Source organism: Bufo bufo, chromosome 3 (assembly GCF_905171765.1).
Source record: "Bufo bufo chromosome 3, aBufBuf1.1, whole genome shotgun sequence".
Lineage (NCBI taxonomy): Eukaryota > Metazoa > Chordata > Amphibia > Anura > Bufonidae > Bufo > Bufo bufo.
The window spans coordinates 40,724,804-40,752,698 of record NC_053391.1 but is presented as its reverse complement, the minus strand read 5'-3'; the positions used below and the strand labels follow the sequence as shown (position 1 = coordinate 40,752,698).

Here is a 27,895-nt window from a genome sequence, read left to right as displayed (position 1 = left end):
ATACAGTAGAATAAGTGTCCCCTCCATTTTATTAAGGCTCAAGCACCAATGTATAGATTTTTATATGGCAAAATTGTGCAAAAAATGCTACTTGTATGTGTAACATTAGTTTGGTGCACTTCCTTTTTTCACCACTAGATGTCAGTGAATTGTGTAAATAATTAGTCAGATCATGTAATCAGCTCTCTGTAAATAGCTTGGGCTTATTTTATATGGGTGGAGCTCTTCTAATAAATACCTGGCGAACCTAACTTTTCTAGATTCTAACATAATAGACCAGTCTTGTACGTGCACAGTAAAGGGTATCAGCATGGCCGGCGTGAGGGTTGCATTAGTCACAGGGGGCAATAAAGGAGTTGGGCTGGCTGTGGTCAGGGCCCTGTGCAAGCAGTTCCAGGGAGACGTGTATCTGACAGCCAGGAACCCCAAGCTTGGAGAAGAAGCTGTCAAGGCCCTGAATAAGGAGGGGTTGTCCCCGCTTTTCCATCAGTTGGACGTTACTGACTTGACCAGTATCCGGGCTCTGCGAGATTTCCTGAAGAAGAAGTATGGCGGGCTGGACGTGCTGATCAATAATGCTGGGATTGCATTTAAACGTATGTATTATCAGAGCCTGAAATGCTGAATGCTGGAAACCTGCTCTCAGAGCACGCACACATATCATCAGCGAGGACTGACAGGAGAGACCCTAGAGCAGGGGTGGACAACCTGCGGCACTCTAGCTGTTGTGAAACTACAATTCCCAGCATGCTCCATTTATTTCTATGAGAGTTCTGAGAAGAGAAGTGCATGTATGCATGTTGGGAGTTGTAGTTTCACAACAGCTGGAGTACAGCAGGTTTCCCTATCCCTGCCCTAGAGGCAAAGGGTTCTGCACTAGGTGGGTGTGTTACATCTTTGTGGTTAAGTCTAGTGTTGAGCGAACTTGAGTTTTAAGTTCTGCGTCCAAAGTTCGAGTTTGGGTTATCCAAGAATCCCGTTATGGATTCCGCTACCACGGAGCATAACGGAATTTGGAATCCATAACGGGATTCTTCGATAACCCGAACCTGAACTTTAGACGCAGAACTTAAAACACAAGTTCGCTCAACACTAGTTAGGTCCTGTAAGGTTACGGCCACATGGTCAGGTTTCGGCACGCAGTTTTGGAAGCCAAAATCAAGAGTGGATCATAAAAGGAGAGAAAGTATAAAGGACAGATACGACTTCTGTTTTTTGGAATTCTCTCCTGATTTTGGCTTCCAAAACTCCACCAAGAAACCTGAAGGTGTGGTCGTACTCCTAATACATCAGATCCCCACAGAAAAGATTTATTTATTTTATTTATATATTTATTTATGTTACACACTTACATAGCACTACTATATTCCGCAGCGCTTTACAGACACCAGTATCCAACTTTCCCCAATGGGGCTCACAATCTAAGTTTCTTATCAGTATGTCTTTGGAGTGTGGGAGGAAACCGGAGGAAAACCACGCAAACACGGGGAGAACATACAAACTCCATGCAGATGTTGTCCTTGGTCAGATTCAAAGGATTCAAACCTAGGACCTCAGCGCTGCAAGGCACTTGTGATTAGGACAAGTCCATTTCTGTGTATGGGGTAGGAATTATAACACATAAGAATTATAAGCTATCCCCATGTACAGCTGACGCTCCGGAGTCTCGCCTGTCTGTAGTACTGGGTACAGCCAGCTATGTTGTGCAGAGTCCGTCAGTGTGTATATGTATGTGTGTGTGTGTGTCACAGTGTGTATTTGTGTATATATACATGTATATTTCCTGGACGTCCTACCGCAGCACAGTCACGAATAGGACTTATAAAATTGTGCTGCCTACGGACTTCAGGAAATAAAAATTTCAGGTAAATACATTTTCGTTATATTTGTGTATAGATATATATGTGTGTATGTGTTTTTGAGTATGTATATATATATGTGTATTTATGTGTGTCACAGTGTATATTTGGGTATGTATACATTGTGAAGCAGTGACAGGCCTCATATACGAAGGAAGGTATGTGTCCCCGAGAATGCTGCAGGAAACATTTTAGAGGGAATGCACCTGAGATGTGCCACCAAGGTACCTGGTCTTGGTGCAGTGGAAGCCACTAGCTAGAGTGTCCACTAAGATAGATAGTGGACACTGTTGCTAGCTAGTATATCATCTAATTCATGCCTGATTTTTATTGGGAGTAAGCAAAGAGCTGGGTGGGTGCTTACTCCCCAAAATCCACTCCGCGGTTTATACATGGCTCATGTCCACGATTGTATTTTGAAAGTGAGCATTAGGAAGTAGGGTGTGTCTGTGGAGTGAGAGGCTGCAGATCACACACTGCAAGGCACATGTAAAGGAAACACTGGCCTGTGAACTGATTACCTGACCCGGCTACAATCCAGCTGTAACTGAACTGTAAGGGCTTTTGCAGAGGACCGGACCGCAGGGGCAGTATGCGAGTGCATGATAGGCTAATGGGGGTAGTAGTCGTACTCACGGTTTTGCAGCTCCCTGGGTTGGTGTGCAGTGATAAGGAAGACAGCGCTAAATCCTCCGGGGCACTCTCTATTGCAGGGAACACCAGCCAGATGGAAGTTGAGGTGCCCTTGATGGTAATGGGCACACTTAGGGTGCTTTGGTGGCTGGGATCCAGTGTTCGTGACGCCAGCACCGTTAGGTGCAATTTGGAGATAGAGTAGAATGATGAGAGAGGAAGTAGTTGAACCAAACAGGAACTTTACTTGTAAATTGTAATCTTGCAATAAGTATCATCCCATAGTAGCACTTTGTCATACATCAAGATTGTAGAAATGCAAATCCCAATAGCAGGCTCAGTGAGGTGGTGTAGGTAGATTTCCAGCTGAGCTGTATAGGAGTAATGATCTTACTATACTTGGTTCCTGATCTTGCTCTGGTTACTCAGCCTTTCAATATAGTGTGGATACTATGTAACTAAATATTTAGCACTCAGCAATTCAGCAATATTCAGTGATTCAGCAACCCAAAGGCAGTCTCCCTCATGGCAGGCAAACTCTCTGCTCCATTCTTTGAAAAGATTGTACAAGATACAGCAATTATTCTCTTAATCCTCGGAAGGGATCCCTGGAAGGGGGTATTACAGTAAAGGATCAATAAGTCCTAGTCTTGGACTACAAAGGTTGCAGTAGTAGGGTCCCCCGGGCTAGGCCCAGGAGAACAGAGCCAAGTCTGTCTCCTCTTCTTCTAACTCCTCACTCCTAATCTCTCTCTAACTTCCTGTGGCTGACCTATATAAATTATGTTACATAGACTTCTAGTCTTGGATGTATGTAATGGATTCACCATCCTGAAATAGGAATTTAGCAGCTGTGACAAAGGAAATGCATTTAATGGCATGAAATGACATATAGCAATTTGGAGTGTTCCCATCCAACTGGAGTGGGACACTACACTCTTTCACACGAGCGGATGCCATGCGGGTAATCCGCTGCGTGAAAGAGAGCCAAGCCTCATTCCGGACAGCAGAGACACGGAGCATTAACATGATTGATAATGCTCTGTGCCTCTCTGTGACCTTTTTACTACAAAATCACAGTGAGATAAAGTTGTCACTGTGATTTTGTAGTAAAAAGGTCACAGAGAGGCACGGAGCATTATCAATCATGTGTGTCTGCTGTCCGGAATGGGGCTTGGCTCTCTTTCACGCAGCGGATTACCCGCATGGGATCCGCTCGTGTGAAAGAGCCCTAAGTTGGCTTGAACAAGCAATAAACAGTGTTGAAGTGACTTTGTTGTGTCCCTGCCTTTCTTCAAAAGTGGTCATAGGAGCCCACAGCATTACATATGGTGGAGGATGCGGGAAGACCAGTAAGGCATACACATTGTTCTTATGTCTGCGATTGAATCAGCAAAGTTCCAACCTAAGCCAGCAGCTGAGATGAAGGAAATACTAAAGCAGCTGGTGCTGGCCAATGCGCAGCAAGAACAGGCCAATGTTCAGCAAGAACAGGCCAATGTTCAGCAACAGCAGGCCTATGCACAACAGCAGGAGACCAACAGACTGTTGCTACATCAGATTGTGGCCTTGAGGGAGACACCACCAATGGTGACCCAGCTCCAACCAGCGGCCCGGGATAAAGTTCGGTCAGCATTGAGGAAGACTCCAGAAGATGACGTGGAGGCCCTTGAACGAACAGCAGAGCAGGAGAATCTGCCATCCGACCAGTGGGCTGAAGTGGTGGCTCAGTTTCTGGTGGGGAATGCACAGAAGGCCTACTTTGACCTCAGCCGTGAGAACGCCCAGAACTATGGGAGGTTTAAAGGTGAGGTCCTGGCCTGCATGGGGGTCAATACATATGTGCGGGCCCAGCAAGTGTACCAGAGTCTCGGCCTGCCAGGTCGCAGGCTTATGATCTGTTGCACCTTGTGAACAAATGGCTCCAGCATGAGTCTTTGGGCCCAGAGCAGACGATATATAGCAGGTGGTGGTGGATTCGTTTATGAGTACTCTGCCAGTGGCCATTCAGCGTTGGGTAGGTCAGGGGGACCCGAGCAACCTCGACCAGTTGGTCAGCCTGGTTGAGCGGTAGATGGCCACCCAGGATTTGGTGCGGGACACTTGTCACAAACAAGTGACACCCCGACCCCTGGCCCCACTTATAGAGACTAGGAAAAAGTCCTGATCCCAAGCAGGGGAAAATGCAACCCAATGGCCCATTAAGCATGCCCTGTCGGCTCATGAAGACACATTTATCCAATGCTAGTGGTGCCAGGGGCCTGGACATAGGGTTGCTAACTGCCCCTTGACCACTGAGTCCATGGACTGCGGGTTTGCACACCGGTCCTCATTCTACACCAGGCCTGTCTATACCGCAGACACCCTGCTGAGCTCTGGTGAACCTCCCATGTGCCTGGTGTCCATTAACAGGTACCGGATTAACACGCTGTTAGTCTCCAGGAGTCTAGTAACCCTAGTGATAAAGAATCTTCCATACGGGGCTATTTTGGGAAGAGACTTGCCCATATTCTGGTCCTTATGGAAGGACGGAGTGCAATCTCTTGTGGAGAAAGACTTTCCGGGTCCTGAATCCAAAGACCCCGATTCCTGGGTACTGGCCATAGGGTTCCCCATCATAGGGCCAGAATGTAACCCCGATAGGTTTCCTCTAGAGGTACTGGCCGGTGAGGCCGCAGAGGCCACATCTATCCCAGAGCTGGAGGTGTTCCGGGACAGGTACGGGACCGGCAAATTCCAGGACCCCATTCTGGTACGGGCCAGAGAGAGAGTGACTGTAATCAATGGGGTAGCCCAAGAAGCGGTGTTTCCCCATATGGTTGTTTCCCAGGACTTATTGTACCGCGTAGACAAGGTCCGACAGGAGGTAGTGGAGCAACTAGTAGTACCACAGCCCTAACCCCAAGCAGTATTAGACTTGGCTCACACACATGTAATGGGAGGTCATCTTGGGGTCAAAAAGACACTAGAGTGTATACTCCAGCGGTTCTTTTGGCCTGGTGTTTATGAAGAGGTTAAGAAGTTTTGTGAGTCATGTCCAGAGTGTCAGATTACTGCTCCCACAGCGAATTTCCGTAGTTCACTGGTACCTCTTCCCATTATAGAGGTACCTTTTGAGCGGATCGCTATGGATCTTGTGGGGCCCGTGGTAAAGTCAGCCCGGGGCCACCAACACATATTAATGGTGTTGGACTATGCAACTCGGTATCCGGAAACCATTCCTCTCTGCCATACCTCAGCCAAACTTATTGCCAGGGAACTCTTTGCTATGTTTTGCCGCATTGGGTTGCCCAAAGAGATCCTTACAGATCAAGGTACTCCTTTTATGTCCAAAGTGCAAAGGAGTTGTGCAAGCTGCTTCGAATCAAGCAGTTACGAACACCAATATACCACCCCAAACAGATGGGCTGGTGGAAAGGTTTAATATTAAAGAGTATGTTAAAAAGGGTAGTATCCCAATATGGGAAGGACTGGGATATGTTGCTGGCTGCCATATTTGATGTTCGCCATCCGAGAGGTACCCCAGTCCTCAACGGGGTTTTCCCCGTTCGAACTGTTATATGGCAGACATCCGAGAGGCCTGCTGGACATTGCCAAAGAGACATGGGAGTAGGAGCCTACTCCTTATAGGAGTGTAATAGAGCACATTGCAGATATGAAGGACCAGATTGCATCAGTAATACCCATTTTGAGAGAACATCTAGTAGAGGCTTAGGCAGCTCAGAGCCATGGGTATAATAGAAAGGCCACAGTCAGGACCTTTTCCCCAGGAGATAGAGTTCTTGCACTCGCACCCACTGCTGAGAGTAAGTTTCTGGCCAAGTTGCAAGGGCCCTATGAAAAAGTGGGTGAAGTTAATTATAAAATATATCACAGAAATAAGGTAATAATGCACTTCATAAAGTAGATGCAAGCATTACATATGGACAAAGTCCTCACTCTGATATGATGTGTTTTGATCAAAATATAGCAATTGGAGATAGGCACAACCAAATATTTGGTTCACTTGGAATTACAAAATATTTATTCAACATCAGAATATAAAATTATACTAAAACATATATAAAATATGTAGGCGATAGTCAATAGCAATAAAACAAGACAATAAAACAAGGAGAGGAATATTGTTGATTCACCAGGTGATAATGTGCAATGACACAAGCAATAGTCACATATACATATGGAAGAGTAGAGATGGACTCCAAACCCTATATGGTAAAGCAGAGTTGAATCTATTGCAATTGTCTCTCCAGAAATAATGCAGTAAATTGATTATGTGCTGTGCGTGCTCACACTAGTATCACTCCTTGTTCTCGCCAAGGTTTGTTAAGGTGGGGATAAACTTTTGTTCGTCCACTTAAAAATAACCCCTGATTTCTACAAATTGTTCATTCGTAGTATCGGCATCACAGAGTACTCACAGTTGATGTCTCCAGACCACGGGTAAAGTTGCACGCTGTGTGGCGTCCCACCTGTGTTCAGCGTGACTGCGGCTTCTTGCGTAGTAAGTCTCGTAAGTTATCACGAGATTTTGGATATTTACCCTGTTGTGCTTGCCGGCTTTTGGTCCTGGGGTCTGTGAATTGGTGGACAGCTGCTCTTGGTAGTTAATCAAGCTGATGAGCACGATTTCCTGGATAAAGTTCTCTATGTTGTTTCAGTTGCGCAACTTTGTACTTGTTTCTTCAAAATATAATGCTGGGGCACTTAATCAAAAATTTCATTAAAACCAAACGCGTTTCGGAGTGATTTCCCACTCCTTCTTCAGTGGTGACTTGACTGTGAATGAATGTGCCCTTATATACCGTCCCAAATTTGGGATTGAAGTCTTCTTAAATATATGGAACTGGATTATGGTGTCCAACAACTAAGGAAAAAATGCGTATAGCAGCACAACGAAAAATTAAAGCCTTATCTTGTGGTGGTGCCAGCCGTGTTGGGAGCCAGTCAGAAGTTCCCCCTTGGATGCGTCATATAGAAGTTGGACGCGTCATATAGAAGAAACCGCAGCACTCTCTTGTCTTCAATTCAGTGGAATTTATTTCACCAGCAAAAAATGCGACGTTTCGACCGTAAAGGCTTGAGAAAGACCTTTACGGTCAAAACGTCGCATTTTTTGCTGGTGAAATAAATTCCACAGAATTGAAGACAAGAGAGTGCTGCGGTTTCTTCTATATGACGCGTCCAACAACTAAGAACATCATTGGTTTGGTATATGATACCTTTTATCTAAAAATACATATCTAGTTTTAAAATCCTATGAGATCCTCATTAGCTGGAAAGATTGGAAACATGTTGAGGAGCATCTTGACACAAAAAACGCATATGATGTATGATGCAGTTTTATTGCGTTTTCCATGCGTTTTTTTGGGACCACATGCGTTTTTTGTGTATTTATATCTGTAGACACAAAAAACATCACTCCCATGTCTCCAATACATACATTTTCGTTGCTGCTGCCTAATATTCAACATAATGTAAATTTTAGCGTAAAAGTATCTCTAAATCTGCAAGTAAAGGCTAAAAGCAAAATCAATCTTTCCAGCTAATGAGTATCTCATAGGATTTTAAAACTAAATATGTATTTTTAGAAAAAAGGTATCATATACCAAACCAATGATGTTCTTAGTTGTTGGACACCATAATCCAGTTCCATATATTTAAGAAGACTTCAATCCCAAATTTGGCCCCAGCATTATATTTTGAAGAAACAAGTACAAAGTTGCGCAACTGAAACAACATAGAGAACTTTATCCAGGAAATCGTGCTCATCAGCTTGATTAACTACCAAGAGCAGCTGTCCACCAATTCACAGACCCCAGGACCAAATGCCGGCAAGCACAACAGGGTAAATATCCAAAATCTTGTGATAACTTACGAGACTCACTACGCAAGGAGCCGCAGTCACGCTGAACACAGGTGGGACGCCACACAGCGTGCAACTTTACCCGCGGTCTGGAGACATCAACTGTGAGTACCCTGTGATGCCGATACTACGAATGAACAATTTGTAGAAATCAGGGGTTATTTTTAAGTGGACGAACAAAAGTTTATCCCCACCTTAACAAACCTTGCGGAGAACATGGAGTGATGCTAGTGTGAGCACGCACAGCACATAATCAATTTACTGCATTATTTCTGGAGAGACAATTGCAATAGATTCAACTCTGCTTTACCATATAGGGTTTGGAGTCCATCTCTACTCTTCCATATGTATATGTGACTATTGCTTGTGTCATTGCACATTATCACCCGGTGAATCAACAATATCATCTCCTTGTTTTATTGTCTTGTTTTATTGCTATTGACTATCGCCTACATATTTTATATATGTTTTAGAATAATTTTATATTCTGATGTTGAATAAATATTTTGTAATTTCAAGTGAACCAAATATTTGGTTGTGCCTATCTCCAATTGCTATATCCAATATTTACTGATAGGGGGGATCTATTGATAGTAGCACCCATACATCTTACCTACCTGTAGAGCCACTCAATTCCATTACTTTGACCAAAATATATTGGCTAAGTGTCTCAGATTTTATCATATCAGAGTGAGGACTTTGTCCATATATAATGCTTGCATCTACTTTATGAAGTGCATTATTACCTTATTTCTGTGATTTCCTTCAATAATATGGCCAGGGACATCCGCACATTTATATATCATGCCGTGTAGGATGTTTTTATCTTAGTTTTTTTCTGTGATTTTTTGTCTATGTAGTATATGCTTGAGAGAGTGGCACCTTCAAGTGTGAATGCGCTCCTATTTTATCTTGGGAGTAGCCTTTGCACTTTTGCCCTTCCTATCTCATAGATCACCTTGATTAGGTGGTACATATAGGTGTGCTTGCTCCTCCTTCCATTGGTTGCTTGATGCACATGGAGGTGACTAGGAGCAGCACACCATATGTGCGGGGTCTGCGCTCCTGAACATAAAAGCCCAATGGCTTAGGTAGGTTTAGCGTAGGACCTGCCTGACCTGAGACCACCTTGGCGCTTGGTAGGCAGGCTCAGATGTGTTTTGATCAAAATATATTGGCTAAGTGTCTCAGATTTTATCATATCAGAGTGAGGACTTTGACCATATATAATACTTGCATCTACTTTATGAAGTGCAGTATTACCTTATTTCTATCATGTCCTTCAATAATATGGCCAGGGACATCCGCACATTTATATATCATACCGTGCAGGATGTTTTTATCTTAGTTTTTCCTGTCATTTTTTAATAAAATATATCAGCCTGGGCGGAGAAAACCGGAACAGATATATAACGTAAACTTGCTAAAGGCGTGGAAGGGCCAAGAATCCCTGTGGGCCACTGAGGCGCTGGTTGGGACTAGTGTAGACCCTCCAACGTCAGTAAAAATAGCAGAAACCCTGTCAAAACAACAAAAACGAGAGGTCAAGAAGTTAGTGCAGCAGAATACCGATGTCTTTTCAGAAAAGTCCGGTCGTACATCAGTGGTCCAGCGGGTAAGGGTATGAGTGAAACTGTACCGTGTGCCAGAGGCCCGGAGACAAGCCATTACAGAAGAGGTACAGAAGTTGCTTAACCTAGGAGTTATCGAGGAATCCAAGAGCGAGTGGGGTAGTCTCAATGTGTTGATTCCAAAGCCGGATGGATTGTTACGATTTTGTAACGATTTCTGGAAATTGAATGAAGTGTCGAAGTTTGACCTTTATCCAATGCCCAGGGTTGACGAGCTGATTGAAAGATTGTGCCAGGCCCAGTACTTCACAACGCTGGATTTAACCAATGGTTTCTGGCAGGTACCTGTGACAGAGTCAACAAAGGAAAAGACCGCCTTTGTCACACCGGAGGTACTTTACCACTATGTCGTTTTGCCTTTTGCTGACCCATTGAAATGAATGGTTCTGTATACAGACCGTATGCAAAACGCAGAAAACGGCCCGTATACGGAATGCAAAATACGTTCGTGTGAACAAGCCCTTAGTCCTTCATAATATAACACTTAACATGTAATAAACTTATTTTCCTATCTTCCTCAGCCGATGACCCGACCCCTATTGGAACCCAAGCCGAAATCACCCTGAAAACCAACTTTTATGGTGTGAGGGACGTTTGCAATGAACTTCTGCCTATCATTAGACCAAATGGTAAGTTGAAATCCCATTTAGATTATTTGTTTTTATAGAAATACACCCTTTTTGGGTTGACAATTTTTTTTTATGGGTTTTTATTAAACCTACAAGACCGTTTGTCTTCTGCAGCCGGTAGGTATTCCACTACAGTACAGTCTCCCTCTCTCTCCTCTCCTGAACAATCTGGCTTACGACCAAATCTGAGTTGATCAGTCGAGTATGTAAATTGTAAATGTTCATGACTATGATATTTAATGGTGGGACAACCTCTTTAAAGGTGGTCCTTCTATCCATAAGTGAAAACTTTGCAGCTCCAATGCATGAGCGGTATCCAGCTGGTAGTTGGCAGAGAACAGGTCAGATGAGGCCCCTTATTTGCTGAGGTCCCTGAGAACATTACCACCTGTATTTTCATGATGGTGGCCTTGCCAGCCTTTAAAGGGGTTGTCTGATTATAGAGAACCCTTTTTAATATGGGAGCTGCTAGTTAACTAGTGATCTCGAGGGAGAAGTTAAGGCCAGCACGTGATTTAGTATTACACACATATACAGACAGGGATTGTCCTAACATGATCAGCTCCAACAGGTTCGGATAACGTATTGACCAGACTCATTTGGTAATTAAAAAAAACTTATAGTAAAATTCACTTGGGTCCAGATTGTCTAAATGTCACCGCCAGTTCTCTGAGAAGGTCTGGCAGACATTCTTCTCTACCTCTTGCATGACGTTCTTTGTTTTGGTTTCACTTTGTCATCTCCTTTCCTTCTCCCAGCTGTCACCTATTTACACTAATTGCCTCCCTTTATATTCCCTCCCATACTGCCTCACTTTGCGGTTTATACTACTTCCTGGATTGTGTTCACTGCTGGAGGCTGCTGCTGCTGCTGATTCCTCAAGATAAGTCTTTTTCCTTTATTTGTGTTTCCTTCCTGGCTTGATTCTAGGTGACCCTGACTCCGTCCGTATTAAGTGCAGGGAGCCAGTGTTCGTGTCCCCTCACTATTATAGGGTTTTCAGGTGTCACATAGTATTAGGTACGTGGGCATGCAATCGTCTACCTCAAAGATCTTTGCATGGGCATAGCAGTCAGGGAGAGCTCTAGTGTAACGGGGTTCCGAAGGTGCACTCGGTTCCCCATTACCCGCAGACCTGTTGCTTAGCTTTGGGAATGAGGATCTGTGTTTGACCTTATTCCCAGGGCGGCGTTACTAGCTGGGTGGCTCCCTGCTCCTAAGTCTGCCTTGAGCGCCGAGCTGATCACTCGGTGCTCGACTGGTTGGTCTGTCGGTCATGTGACGCTGCCCACGTCACATGACCCTCACTCCCCACTATAAATACAGGCAGCCTGCTGGCCACAGGTTGCCTGTTAATTTAGGTTCCACCTGTGATTTGGTCTTTCCTGGCGTACTTACCTCCTGCTGAATTCCTGATGATCCTCTGCCTGCTCCTTGTGTACTTTGCTGCTCTCCTGGTATTTATGACCCCAGCTTCTCCTGACAATTCTCTGCTTGCTCCCTTTGTACTTTGTAGCTTTCCTGGTATTGACTCGGTCCGTTCACGTCCTGTTGTTTGTCTGTCTGTCATCCCTGCACTTATTCCAAGTTAGGGATTGCCGTCCAGTTGTCCCCTGTCATTAGGACTCGCGAGGCAAGTAGACAGGGCCAGGGGTAAGGGTGGAGCGCAGTGGTCACTTCCCTTCCCCCTGTGTGTGTGTACGCGACCGTTACATCTAGGAGTTTTATAGGGCTCACCCATATGCTCCTTAGTTTGGGATCAAGCCACTCGGATGTTTATTTATAAGTTCCAGCTTTCTGCAACACCATCCGTGACATTATAAACCGCCATAACCGTCTTAAGCATGGATCCGGTTTCAGCCTTGATTGACCGCATGCAAGGTCTTTCCCTGGAGGTAGCAGATCTCCGTAAAACTATGTCTCAGTTTCAGGTGACTGATTCTGCTGGCGTTCATGGAGTTTGTTCCGAGCCTAAGATCTCGCTTCCGGATACGTTCTCCGGGGGCAGTGAGAATTTTGTTCGCTTTAGAGAGGCTTGCGAACTTCATTTTCGCCTACTTCCCCATTCCTCTGGTGATGAGGAGCAGAGGGTGGGGATCATCATCTCGCTGCTCAGGGATAACGCTCAGTCTTGGGCCTTTTCGCTGCCGGTGGGGGCACGGCCCCTCCGATTGGTGGATGAATTTTTTGTAGCCCTGGGGCAGATATATGATGACCCGGATCGTATTGCTCTGGCTGAATCTAAACTGTGTCTTTTATGCCAGGGTAAACAGTCCGCAGAGATATATTGTTCTGAATTTCAGAGATGGGCAGCTGATACTGGTTGGAATGATCCTGCACTCCGAAGTCAATTTTGCCATGGTCTTTCGGAAAGATTGAAAGATGCATTTGATTTCATGAGAGACCAGCCTCGTTAGAATCTGCCATGTCTCTAGCTGTTCGTATTGACAGGCGTCTTAGAGAAAGAGAGGAGACTACTCAGTCCAAGGACAGTGGGGCTATCTCATTCAGTGCGCAGGGGTCTCAGTCTCTCTCAATCCCCTCTGAGGAGGAGGCCATGCAGCTGGTTTTGCTTGCCTCTGATAGTAGAGGATTCAGCTCTCAGAGGAGGGTTTGTTTCTGTTGTGGGGGTATAAATCATTTGCCTAATGTTTGCCCCTCTAGGAGATTCATGGAGTTTTCTGAGGGTAATAAAACAAAAACAAAAATAAAAAAACCCTCTAAAAACTTTCCATTTGCTACTATTGGCAAGGTTGATGCGAAAATTGAAGGTTTGCCGTTTACTTGTAGTTCCTGTTTTCTCCTACCTGTCAGGGTGGCGCTAGACAGCAATAACATTGTTTGTGAGATTTTTGTAGATAGTGGAGCAGCTGTCAATCTCATTGATAATCAATTTGCAATAACACATGGTTTCCAGGTATGCACTTTGGAAAAGGATATACCTGTTTTTGCTATCGATTCCGCTCCACTTTCTCAAAGATCGTTAAAGGGCATAGTTCACAATATCCGTTTGACTGTGGGTGACGCTCATGTTGAGGATATGTCATGTTTCGTCTTAAGCCGATTACCTACTCCTCTAGTGTTGGGGCTACCCTGGCTCACTAAACATAACCCCACCATTGATTGGCAAGCAAGGCAAATAAATGGTTGGAGTGAGTTTTGCAGAGAGAAGTGTCTCACGGCGTCTATTTCAGAGGTTTCTACCAAGACTGTGCCATCTTTTCTCTCTGAATTTTCTGATGTGTTTCCCGATAGTGGTGTCCAGGAGTTGCCCCCTCACCGGGAGTACGACTGCCCTATTGATCTCATCCCAGGTGCCAAGCTGCCAAAATACAATCTCTCCCAACCTGAAAGAGTCGCTATGCGTACTTATATCTCTGAGAGCCTGAGAAAGGGACACATCCGACCCTCGACGTCACCTGTTGCCGCTGGGTTTTTTTTTTGTTAAGAAAAAAGATGGTTCTTTAAGACCTTGTCTGGATTTCAGGGAGCTGAATCGTATCATGAATTGTGACCCATATCCGCTTCCTCTGATCCCGGATCTGTTTAACCAGATTGTTGGGGCTAAGGTTTTTTTCTAAGTTGGATTTAAGAGGGGCATACAACCTAGTCAGGGTCAGGGAAGGGGACGAATGGAAGATGGCCTTCAATACCCCTGAGGGTCATTTCGAGAATTTGGTTATGCCCTTTGGTTTGATGAATGCTCCGGCCGTCTTCCAACATTTTGTGAACAGCATTTTTTATCATTTAATGGGGAAATTTGTACTAGTGTATCTAGATGATATTTCGATTTTTTCTCCTGATTTCAAGACTCATCGAGACCACCTATGTCAGGTCCTGCTGATTCTGCGGGAGAATAAATTGTACGCTAAACTGGAAAAATGTGTGTTTGCGGTTCCAGAGATTCAATTTCTTGGTTTTCTTCTCTCCGCTTCTGGTTTTCGCATGGACCCTGAGAAGGTCAGCGCTGTGCTTGATTGGGAGCTTCCTGAGAATCAGAAGGCGCTGATGCGGTTTTTAGGTTTTGCCAATTAGTACAGAAAGTTCATTTTGAATTATTCATCTGTTGTTAAGCCACTCACTGATATGACTAAAAAGGGGGTAGATTTTCCTTTGTGGTCGGTAGATGCGCTTAAAGCCTTTTCTAGTATCAAAGAGAGTTTTTCTTCCGCTCCCATTTTGGTACAACCTGATGTCTCTCTACCTTTTATTGTTGAGGTGGACGCTTCTGAGGTGGGTGCGGTCTTATCTCAGGGTCCCTCTCCTGCCAAATGGCGACCGTGTGCCTTTTTCTAAAGGAAACTCTCCTCTGCAGAGAAAAATTACGATATGGGAGATAGGGAGTTAATGGCCATCAAATTAGCTTTTGAGGAATTGCACCATTGGTTAGAGGGAGCCAGACACCCTATTACCGTGTTTACAGACCATAAGAATCTGGCCTACTTGGAATCGGCCAAGCGTCTGAACCCGAGACAGGCCAGATGGTCTTTGTTCTTTTCTAGGTTTAATTTTGTTGTTACGTTCCGCCCTGCGGTTAAAAATGTGAAGGCGGATGCCCTGTCACGTTTTTTTCTGGGAGGGGGGAACTTTGAAGACCCGGGTCCCATTTTGGCTGAAGGGGTGGTCGTCTCTGCTCTTTATCCTGATTTGGAGGCAGAGGTTCAGGCAGCCCAGGCAGAGGCTCCTGATCTTTGTCCTCCTGGGAGGTTGTTTGTGCCTCTCAATTTATGACACAAGGTTTTTAAGGAGCACCACGATACTGTCCTGGGCACCCGGGGAGTAGAGCCACAGTGGATCTCATTGCTCAGAGATTTTGGTAGCCGGCTCTTTGTAAGACGGTTGAGGGTTTTGTGGCAGCCTGCGAGACCTGCGCTCGTGCCAAGGTCCCTCATTCACGGCCATCGGGTTCTCTCCTCCCTTTACCCATTCCTTCCCGTCCTTGGACGCATCTGTCCATGGACTTCATTATGGACCTGCCTTGTTCCTCAGGGAAGACTGTGATTCTAGTAGTAGTGGACCGTTTTAGCAAAATGGCGCATTTCATTCCCTTTCCTGGGTTACCCAATGCTAAGACGCTGGCGCAAGCGTTTGTTGATCACATTGTTAAATTGCATGGCATTCCTTCAGACATTGTTTCTGATAGGGGCACGCAATTTGTTTCCAGATTCTGGAAGGCCTTCTGTTCTCGCTTGGGGGTTCGGTTGTCGTTCTCTTCTGCTTTTCACCCGCAGTCGAATGGTCAGACCTAACGCGTCAATCAGAATCTGGAGACATATCTGCGCTGTTTTGTGGCGGAGAATCAGGAGGATTGGTGTTCATTTTTGTCCCTTGCTGAGTTTGCTTTAAATAACTGTCGCCAGGAGTCCTCTGATAAGTCACAATTTTTTGGTGCATATGGGTTTCATCCGCAGTTTGGGACATTCTCTGGAGAGGGGTCTTCTGGTTTACCTGATGAGGAGAGATTTTCCTCGTCTTTGTCATTTATTTGGCAAAAGATTCAGGGTAATCTGAAGAGGATGAGTGAGAGATATAAGCGTGTGGCGGATAAGAGACGTGTGCCTGGTCCGGACCTGAATGTGGGTGATCTGGTGTGGTTGTCTACAAAGAATTTCAAACTGAAGATTCCCTCCTGGAAGTTGGGTCCTAAGTTTATTGGGCCTTACAAGATCTTGTCTGTCATCAATCCCGTTGCCTTCCGTCTTGATCTTCCTCAGACTTGGAAGATCCATAATGTTTTTCACAGGTCCCTATTAAAATCTTATGTCCAACCCACTGTACCTTCCTCTTTGCCTCCTCCTCCGATTGTTGTTGATGGTAATCTTGAATTTCAGGTCTCTAGGATTGTGGATTCTCGCATTATCTGCGGTTCTCTCCAGTACCTCGTTCATTGGGAGAGTTATGGTCCTGAGGAGAGGATGTGGGTCCCAGTGGCGGACATTAAGGCCACTCGTCTCATCGGGGCTTTCCATAGGTCTCATCCTGAGAAGGTGGGGTCTGAGTGTCCGGAGTCCACCCGTAGAGGGAGGGGTACTGTCACCGCCAGTTATCTGAGAAGGTCTGGCAGACGTTCTTCTCTACCTCTTGCATCACGTTCTTTGTTTTGGTTTCACTTTGTCATCTCCTTTCCTTCTCCCAGCTGTCACCTATTTACACTAATTGCCTCCCTTTATATTCCCTCCCATACTGCCTCACTTTACGGTTTATACTACTTCCTGGATTGTGTTCACTGCTGGAGGCTGCTGCTGATGATGATTCCTCAAGATAAGTCTTTTTCCTTTATTTGTGTTTCCTTGCTGGCTTGATTCTAGGTGACCCTGACTCCGTCCGTATTAAGTGCAGGGAGCCGGTGGTCGTGTCCCCTCACTATTATAGGGTTTTCAGGTGTCACATAGTATTAGGTACGTACGTGGGCATGCAATCGTCTACCTTAAAGATCTTTGCATGGGCATAGCAGTCAGGGAGAGCTCTAGGGGTTTTATAGGGCTCACCCATATGCTCCTTAGTTTGGGATCAAGCCAGTCGGATGTTTATTTATAAGTTCCAGCTTTCTGCAACACCATCCGTGACACTAAATTAATGATGATGTCCGCAGTAGGAAAAACAAAACAGCATAAACTGGGGGAAGGGGGGCGAATGGGATCTTTAGTTATAAGATTAGGTGCACTACTGTGGTGGATGCAAACAGTAACATCTGACTAACCCTCACACTGATGTTAAAAATGAGACATTAGCCAGTATATCCTTATACTAAGGACACACCTGAGCCTGGTGTGCTGGCTCAGGTGTGTCCTTAATATAAGGATATACTGGTTTAATATCTCATTTTTAACATCAGTGTGAGGGTTAGTCAGATGTTACTGTTTGCATCCACCACAGTAGTGCACCTAATCTTATAACTATTTATTCTATGTATTATTCTACATCCACACATTTTACCATCTGGTGTAGGATGTCTCTGTGGAATCCTCTATTGTATGCATTTGTTGCTGGGGATCGCCCTTAGCAACAGACCACAAGCGCAGTATCTGCTCCCCCGAGCATAAATGCACAGCTGCATTTGGGGTTGAGCATTTCCTGCCTTTTGAGACCACGTATTTTTGTCATTTAAATAGAATATTTACATTTGGAGGTGTATAAACTCCAATTTAAATGCACCTTGATTACCATAATTAGGCAGCATTTAGATGCACCTATGAGGCCTGCAACATATCAGCCACCCATGGGTGGGACTCTAAGCCTCCTCTCTCCTCCCATTGTATGTGTGGTTAGTCACACTGGAGGTAACTGGGAGCTGTGCTGTGAGTCGGACCTTACGCTGCTGTAATTTGCCCACTGGCTCCTGGTACTACCCATATGGTACAGGTAGGTTTAGAGTTAGGTCCCATGCCACTTGAGAAACCTTGGCGTGGTGTGCGGGCTCAGGTATGTCCTTAATATAAGGATATACTGGCTAATGTCTCATTTTTAACATCAGTGTGAGGTTTAGTCAGATGTTACTGTTTGCATCCACCACAGTAGTGCACCTATTCTTGTAACTATTTATTCCATATATTATTCCACATCCACACATTTTACCATCTGGTGTAGGATGTCTCTGTGGCATCCTCCATTGTATGCATTTGTTGCTGGGGATCGCCCTTAGCAACAGACCACAAGCGCAGTATCTGCTCCCCCGAACATAAAGGCACAACTGCATTTGGGGTTGAGCATTTCCTGCCTTTTGAGACCACGTATTTTTGTCATTTAAAGCGAATGGGATCTTTATATCCATGACTGGCTGTATTGTGGAGTATCTGCCATGAGTCAATCAACTACTAAACCCTTTACCAATGGCGTATCTTCAGTGGACGCAGACATGGCAACGGCTACGGGGCTGAACTCCTTCTTCTTTTCTTGACAAGAAAAAACTGCATTTTCATGCAGTGACCACTATGGGAAGCTCAGTGCAAAGAGATTATTTAATCTTCCATTCTGGTAAATGACAACTGTATATCTTTCTATGCACTGAGCTCCCCCTAGTGGTGGCTGCGGGCGGCCAGCTTTATAATAGAAGGTAAGCAGGAGATTTATCAGTGTATTTATGCCAGTTGTCCGATGTGAATACATTGAGTAATATGCTTTTCAGAATTAGCGCCATATTTACAAAGCACCTATTTCACTTTTTCCGACAAAGAAGTGAGGGCGACTTTTTTTTATCACTTTTTTTAATTAAAATTCTTCTGCTTAATGAAAATAAGGGAAAGTTGTCAGAAAGCTGGGACATTGCACTTTGTGTTGCCTGGGGAGGGATTGTTGCATCTGTACTGGGACGGGGGGCCCATACTAAATTTAGCTATAGGGCCCTATGAGATCTGTGTACGCTCCTGCCCCTTACCACTCCGTGATGTTCTATTGCGGAACAGAGCACATGTAGTTAATGCTCTGTACTGTTATAGTATAACATTTGATGTCGCGGGAGCTGGGCCCACACCATTGTTTTGAGTCCCATTGTGGATATTATACATCCAGCTCTCACTGCCAGGATCAGAGATTACACTGATCTCGGCAGTTTAACTCCTCAGCTGCCGCTACCAATGTCAATCATGTCATCTGAGCGGTTAGACAGACGGAGGGAGCTTCTTTTGTTTTCCAATCAGCACCCTATAAATGTAGTTGGAATGGATGGAAGGGGTCTTCTGAAAGACCCAAGTCCTGCCATGTCCCAGCCATTTCCTGCTGTCATATTCTCTATGCCTGTAATACAGAACTGTATAGTAAAAGTGATCAAAAGATCGCAGGTTCAAGTTCACGTAAAAAAAAAATATTGAAATGTATAAAGTATTATCACATCCAAAACAACCCGATGTAAGGCTACTTTCACACTTGCGGCAGAGTGATCCGGCAAGCAGTTCCATCGCCGGAACTGCCTGCCGGATCCGGCAAAACGTATGCCAACTGATGGCATTAGTAAGACTGATCAGGATCCTGATCAGTCTTAAAAATGCCTGATCAGTCAGAAAAATGCATTGAAATGCCGGATCCGTCTTTCCGGTGTCATCCAGCTAAACGGATCCGGGATTTATTTTTTTTACCTTTTTTTTAGGTCTGCACATGCGCAGACCGAAAGGACGGATCCGGTATTCCGGTATTTCGAATGCCGGATCCAGCACTAATACATTCCTATGGATTAAAAGCCGGATCCGGCATTTAGGCAAGTCTTCTGTTTTTTTCGCCGGATATAAAACCGTAGCATGCTGGGGTTTTATCTTTTGCCTGATCAGTCAAAAAGACTGAACTGAAGACATCCTGATGCATCCTGAACGGATTACTCTCCATTCAGAATGCATGGGGATATACCTGATCAGTTCTTTTCCGGCATTGAGCCCTTTTGACAGAACTCAGTGCCGGAAAAGAAAAACGCTAATGTGAAAGTACCCTAACCCACATGGGTTGCTGTTTTTGAATAAAAAATTGTCAAAAGGTCCCATGTATCCCAAAATGGTATTATTATTTATTATTACAGCGCCATTCATTCCATAGCGCTGTACATATGATGAGCGGTGCACATACATAAAACAGACAATTGCATTAATCATAAACAAGACGAGTTACAAACTGCTACAGAAGGAGAGAGGGCCCTGCCCATGAGGGCTTACAATCTACATCAGGGGTACTCAACTGGCGGACCGCGGCCATCCTTCAGAGCGCTCCTCCAATCGATTCAGTTCAGAGTGATCCGATCCGTTTGAACCGGCTCAGCTCAGTCACAGCACACAGCAATGCTGACAGAGACGCTCAGCTCACCTCACGCTGGCAGCAGGAGCCTGAGGGAGGGACTCGGGAGGAGCGTAATATGATCTTAGAGTGGAAGCTGCTTCTGCCAGCCCCACCCCTCCCTGCCCACCAACCAATCACCGACCAGAGCTGAGGGGGCGAGGCCAGCACAGCACACTAGCAGCTCTGACTCGAGTCCTCGGAGTAGTGCAGGGTCAGGGAGTCTAAATGAATGGAATGAGTCACAAGAATCTAAAGATCCGACTCCGTCAGTGACTCATTCGATTCATTGAGTTAAAAGAGCCGTGAGTCAGACTGTAGAACAGTTTACATTACACTGAGGCTGTCAGACTGTAGAACAGGTCACACTGAGGCTGTCAGACTGTAGAACAGGTTACACTGAGGCTGTCGGCTCTTGTTGCAGCAGTGATAAGATTAAGGGACAGGAGCAGAGAGATGAGAGAAGGGACAGATGACACAGTTCAGCACATAGTTTTCCCTGTGCTGCATTCACATTTCACTTCACTTGGTTGGTTGTACTACTGTCAGTGTCAGACTGTTGTCACTGTGGGGAACAATGCACAACAGACAACAATTCACATTGCACACCACAGTGACAGCTTCCTCCTGTCCGCCTGTCCAACGTCAGCCTCAGCTTCCCTTTACTATAAAAAAATCACTCTTCCTGACTCACTCAATACTAATCAGAGACGAGTTCAACTTCAGAGAGCTGAAGAGCCGACTCACTGCAGTGTCACTGACTGAGTCAGCAGCTGCGCATGCGCACCGGCACCTAGAGTCTTCAGTTCACTTGCGAGTCAGCTCAGCAGTCTGACTCGCCAAGTGAACCGAAGATCCGATTCTGATCCGAATGAGCTGATTCAAATGAACCGATTCACCTAAAAGATCCGAACTTCCCATCACTATCTCCTGCACACTGTGCCGTGCAGGAGGAGGAGCTTACCGGCGCACTTCCGCCTGTCCCACAGCGCAGTGAGACAGGCCGGCTCCCTCCACATATAGCGCTCCTCCTCCTGCACACTCTGGTACGTGCAAGAGGCGGAGCTTACCGGCGCACTTCCTCCTTCCCAGGGGCGCAGTGAGAGACGGCTCCCTCCACATGCAGGCACCAGCGCTTTCTCCCTCAGTGCGCTCACAGGTCCCTCCTCCCCTGCAGCAGCGGCAGCACATAAGGGAGCTTCAAGCTCCAAAGGACACTTACCTGCTGCTGGAGAGGGGAGGGACATCACCACTGCCACCAATGAAATAAATGTCACATTTGGAAAGTAAGGGGTGCGTGGAGAGGGCTGCAGAGAGGCGGGAACACGTCACTGACTCCAGTGTCATGCTCCCATCTCCCCTGGGCCATCTTCTTTAGGTAACCTGATTAAATAAAGTGATTAAGCCCCATCAAACCATGATAGTTTTGTTCCGCATCCAATTCCCATTATTGGGGCATTGGATGCGGACCCCTTAGTTTCAATGGAGCGGAAAAAGATGCAGACAGCACACAGTGTGCTGTCTGCATCTCTTGGGGCCCCATTGTAATTAAGGGGCCGCATCCAATCCCCCAATAATGGGAATTGGATGCGGAACAAAACTATCATATGTCTGTTCTGTGGCTTGGGTTGCCACCCGGCCAGTAGTTCACCAGCAAGGCTGGTATTTTAGTTCCCGTGCCGGTGCCAGAATTTTCCTGTAAGGACTGTTAAGGTACTTTCACACTTGCGGCAGGACGGATCCGACAGGCTGTTCACCCTGTCAGATCCGTCCTGCCGCTATTTCGCCGGACTGCCACTCCCCATTGACTATAGCGGGAGTGGAGCTACAGCGCAGCATGGCAGTGCACGGCGTGAGGCCGCCAGACGGAAAAGTCGGACATGTAGTACTTTTAGTCTGGCTGCCTCTCACCGTAACTCTGCCCCCATCCCCATTATAGTCGATGGGCACAGAGCAGCGGCACGGCAAAGTAGTGGCAAAATGGATCTGACAGGGTGAGCAGCCTGTCGGATCCGTCCTGCTGCAAGTATGAAAGTACCCTTACTAATGAGCGCTTCCATCATGGAACGCCCATTAGTACAGCCTTTACCTCCACCGCTACTTGTGCTAGTAAAAAAATATATATATTACGGTACCTCCACCTCCATTTGCTCACGCTGTGGAGAGCACTCCCTGCTGACTAGAAGCTCAGGACAGGACCTACAAGACGTCATCACGTTGGAGCACCGGTCCTGAGCTTGCAGTCAGCAGCGAATGTTCACCGCAGCCAGGTGAATGCAAATTTTTTATTTTTTTTTTGCAAAAGCAGAGAAGGGGGGCACTAATGGGGGCATTACTCTTACTGGGGGCACTAATGGGGACATTATTCTTACTGGGGCACTAATGTGGCCATTACTAATTCTGGGACTTACCCGGGGCGCTCCACTATAACGTCAGAGCGCCCCACGCGCATGGATCACATGATCGCATGGCATCTTTACTGTTGGCGTTCAGCTCGGACCTTCACCTGACTGCAGACCCAGGTATGTGGACCTTTAATAAAACTAGTTGAGTACCCCTGATCTACATGGTATGGGAGAAGGACACAGTAGGTGCGGGTGAAGTTGGTGATGGCGGTATAGAGGCAGCAGGGTCACTGATTGTAGGCTTGTCTGTAGAGGTGGGTTTTCAGGTTTCTTTTGAAGGATTCCACTGTAGGTGATTTTCAGAGTACGGGGGATGCACGGGAGAAATCTTGGAGGCGATTGTGGGAAGAGGTGAGAAGAGGAGAGAAGGAGGTCTTGTGAGGATCGGAGAGTGCGTGTGGGGATGTATCGGGAAAGTAACTCAGAGATGTAGGGAGGGGACAGGTTGTGGACGGCCTTGTATGTATTTGTTAGTACTTTGAAGTGAATTCGCTGGGCAATGGGGAGCCAGTGAAGGGATTGGCAGAGGGGAGAGGCAGAGGAGTAATAGGGTGAGAGGTGAATTAGTCGGGCAGCAGAGTTGATGATAGATTGGAGGGGTGCGAGAGTGCTAGATGGAAGGCCAGAGAGGAGAGTGTTGCAGTAGTCTAGGCGGGAGATGATGAGGGCATGTACAAGCATTTTCGCAGATTCAAAGTTAAGGAAAGCGCAGATGCGGGAGATGTTTTTGAGTTGGAGGCGGCAGGTGGTTGAAAGGGCTTGGATGTGCGGTCGGAAGGAAAGGGCAGAATCCAAGGTCACTCCAAGCCAGCGGACTTGGTTGACCGGGGAGAGTGTGCAGCCATTGATCGTGATAGACAGGGCCGGCGCCACCAGTAAGGCGACTTAGGCAGTCGCCTAGGGCGCCATTTAGCAGGGGTTTTATAAGTTCGGGCGGCCGGCCGGCGGCGCCCCTCATGCTGCGCCTCCTGAGCGCTTGCCGCTCTAAAGAATCTCCGGCCGCCGGCTCAGTGCTGTGCAGCCTGCCTGCGCCTGCTGTCTGCTCTGTGCTACTGCTGTTGTTAATGTAGCGTGGCCGAGCTCTGTTCGGTCCGCGGTACAGGAGCTTTTGTTTCCTGTACCCGGCCAGACTGACAGGAAGTGCTCACTTAGTGTGGCCTTCCTTTCAGTCCGGCCGGGTGCAGGAAACAAATGCTCCTGTACCGCGGACCAAACAAAGCTCGGCCACGCTACACTAGAGGTGGGGGGGGGGGGGGTGTAAAATGAGAGTGACAAGGGACGGGGGGTAAAATGAGAGTGACAAGGGAGGGGGAGGGGGGTGTAAAATGAGAGTGACAAGGGAGGGGGGGTGTAAAATGAAAATGACAAGGGAGGGGTAAAATGAGAGTGACAAGGGGGGGGGTAAAATGAGAGTGACAAGGGGGGGGTAGAATGAGAGTGACAAGGGGGGGGTAGAATGAGAGTGACATGGGGGGGTAGAATGAGAGTGACATGGGGGTTAGAATGAGAGTGACAAGGGGGGGGGTAGAATGAGAGTGACAAGGGGGGGTAGAATGAGAGTGACAAGGGGGGGGGTAGAATGAGAGTGACATGGGGGGGTAGAATGAGAGTGACAAGGGAGGGGGGGTAGAATGAGAGTGACAAGGGAGGGGGGGTAGAATGAGAGTGACATGGGGGGGTAGAATGAGAGTGACAAGGGAGGGGGGGGGGTGAGAGTGACAAGGGAGGGAGGGAGGAGAAGAGAGTGACAAGTGAGTCCGCAGAGCCAGACCAAGATCCAGACTGCAGCCAGAGACCAGATCATCTTATTGTCCTGGTGGTAAGTAGACAATGCAATATGTTTATTAATTAATTGTTTAGTTATTAATACTACATTGGAAACTAATTTACCTCACATTTAGGGTCCATTCACACATCCGTGTGTGTTTTGCGGATCCACAAAACACGGACAGCGGCAATGTGCGTTCCACATTTTGCGGACCGCACATTGCCGGCACTAAGAGAATATGCCTATTCTTGTCCGCTATTGCGGACAAGAATAGGACATGTTCTATTTTTTTCAGGATCGGAATTGCGGATCCGGGTCCATAGAAATGTATGGGTCCGCAATTCCGTTCCGCAAAAAGAGACAGCTACAAGAAGCCCGATTAACCGTAAGGGAAACATAGCAGTTCTTTTAATTTAAAAGCTGAGAAAGGGGTGGAACATATGTGATGTCATGATATGGGCAGATCATCTGATAAGGGGGGGGGGGGGGCGGCAATTTTTATCTTGCCTAGGGCGGCAAAAATCCTTGCACCGCCCTGGTGATAGATAGGTCTGTTGGGGGGGGTTGCGCAAGATGGGGGAAAGATGATAAACTCTGTTTTATCCATGTTAAGTTTTAGAAAGCGAGAGTTTTAGAAAAGCAATAAAAGTTTTAGAGAGCAATAAAACTACAGCCTGCCCCAGAAAAAGGAAGCTCTCACACAGCTCCATCTACAGAAAAAAAAAAATAAGTTATGGCAAAACAAAACATAATACTGACCCACAGAATAAATTAACATGTCATTTTTACTGCATAGTGAAAACCCTAAAAATAATGGTGGAATTGCCTTGTTTTTTCCACACCAAAAAATGTTAGAAAGTTACACAATTCCACTAATGTACCCCAATGTGGTGTCATTAAAAAATGCAACTTGCCATGCATAAAACAAGTCCATATAAAGCTATGTTGACAAAAAAAAATTGAAATGCAGAGATCGTAAAGCTGAAAAAAATCTCTTAAATACCAAACTAGACTGCACCCTTTAGAGGTTAATATCTCTCTATACTTCTCCATAGGAAGAGTGGTTAATGTGTCCAGTATTTTTGGCAACATGTCCCTTCCAAAGTGCAGCCCTGAACTTCAGGAGGAGTTTCGCAATGACTCGATCACAGAGGACGAGCTGGTGAAGCTGATGGAGAAATTTCATGAAGATGCCAAGAGCGGATCCCATCTAGAAAGGGGCTGGCCAACCCTTCATTCCGCTTATGGGGTGTCCAAAATTGGAGTAACAGTGTTGTCCAAAATTCAAGCTCGTCAACTAAAGCAGACCAGGAAAAGAGATGGCATTATCGTCAATGCCTGCTGCCCCAGGTGGGTGAAGACTGATCTGGCAGGTCCAGATGCCCCCAAGACACCAGATGAAGGTGCTGTGACCCCAGTATATTTGGCTCTCCTCCCAACTTCAGCAGATTCACCCTACGGGGAGATGGTCAGCGAAAAGAAAGTCATCCCCTGGTAGATGTAAAATCCCTGCGAATATATGTCAGAAGTATTTTTTCATGTAAAAATAAACTATGAGGTAACATAAAATGTCTAATTTGTTTACTTTCCTGATTTTGCATGGTGGCACAAAGTAGACTGTGAGATCCCTCCAGTGCAGTAGGAACCGAAAGTCACCATACCAGCTTATGTAATGCCCCGGAGTGGCATTAACACTCCGCACCCCGCTACTGTCTCCTATGGGCTAACACAGTGTCATCTTATGCATTTATTGCAGGTCCTATACAATGTGCATTGCTATTCCTATGTAACTGTTATTGTTCATGTAATGTACCTGGTTCACCAGAAGGTGGCAGCAAGCATGGAAGAGCTACATTTGCAGAGGATGGAACTTTTTTTCCATTCTAGTTTTCCCTCTAATGAGGGGAGGGTTTTAATTAGCGGTCAGTGGAGAGTACCCCCTGCTTTGGGAAGGAAGCAGGTCCACGTCCCTGCTGGACATGTCCTGCCTAAGCCAGCTAGAGCACCTTCAGCTCTGCTGGACACAGAGGCCAAAGCCCGAAGCCTCTGAAGCCGGGAGGTATAGATTCCCTGGAATTAATCTAGAGACAGACTACAGAGAGAAGTTGCAACATAAAGAAAGAAGCAAAGTTATACAGTAAGCTTGTCAGCACAGCAGAGCCAGAGAGCAACAGATGTAGTATAGTTGAGTTTGTTTGCCTGCCAGAATTAATGCTAACGCCTGCTGGGAACCAAGACAAAGCCTGAAACTGTTGGAGAAACGTTTATTCAAGTAAAGCTGTGATTGAACTTCATCACAAGGTTTATTTCTTCAAATCCCTCGTATATTCCCCCTATTTGCTCTGCTTTGGACGACAACGCCTGGGTTCCAGCTTATCCAGGTAGGAGCACCGTGACACGTGCACTAACATTAAGGGACATTTAGGCCACCCTACACCACTCTGGCATTCCTCCACCTGGGTACCATCTACTACATCACTAAAAGGGGCCCTGTGCCCTTGCTCCTTCACTGCAACTGGCGTCACGAAAAACATTTGCTTTAAAGGGAGTCTGTCACCACCATATGGCCTTATACAGTGCTTACATTGACAGGTTGCCTGTGATTGGGTTCTAGTCCTCAGATTGCCTCACTAGCCTTAAAGGGGTTCTGCAGTTTGTTTAAACTGATGATATATCCTCTGTATAGATCATCAGCATCTGATCGGTGGGTGTCCGACACCCAGGACCAGGGGCGTACATAGAAATCACTGGGCCCCATAGCAAGCGTCTGAATTGGGCCCCCTAACCCCGCCCACTACCCACCCCTGGCCCGTCCCACCTCCTGTCCTGGCTCCTCCCATGCCACACCCCCATTAAAGAATCCCTAATGCCCCCCAAAATGCCCGGGGGGGGAAGGAATAGGAGAGCACACTGTCCACTATGAGCCCCCCAAAATGCTCAGGACAGTGTGCTTTCCTTCTGCTCCTCCCCCCTGGACATTTTGGGGGGCATCAGGGTTTGGGAGGCTCAGAGAGGACTTAGGAGGGGGGGTGGAGGCTCATAGAGGACAGTGTGCTTTCCTCCTACTCCCCCCCCCCCCCCCCCCCGGACATTTTTGAGTAATGGGGGCATTAGGGGTTGGGAGGCTCATAGAGGACTCGGGGGGGGGGGGGGGCGACTCAGAACAGTGTGCTTTCCTCCTACTCCTCCCCCCCCCTGGGTATTTTGGGGTAATGGGGGCATTAGGGGGGCTCATAGAGGATTCAGGGGGGGGCTCATACAGGACAGAGTAGGAGGAAAGCAGACTGTCCTCTATGAGCCCCCCAAACCCTTAATGCCCCCCAAAATGCTCAGGACAGTGTGATTTACTTC

The 27,895-nt window shown here is 46.4% G+C and overlaps 1 protein-coding gene across 1 annotated transcript; it reads left to right on the top strand.

Moving 5' to 3' along the window:
- The first annotated feature begins 244 nt into the window (after window positions 1–244).
- Window positions 245–26,107, top strand: LOC120994497 (carbonyl reductase [NADPH] 1-like). The gene is made up of 3 exons (XM_040423118.1): window positions 245–596; window positions 10,511–10,618; window positions 25,600–26,107. Exons 1-3 carry the CDS (start codon window positions 311–313, stop codon window positions 26,040–26,042), a joined length of 837 nt encoding a protein of 278 aa, XP_040279052.1. The 5' UTR covers window positions 245–310; the 3' UTR covers window positions 26,043–26,107.
- The last annotated feature ends 1,788 nt before the right edge of the window (window positions 26,108–27,895 follow it).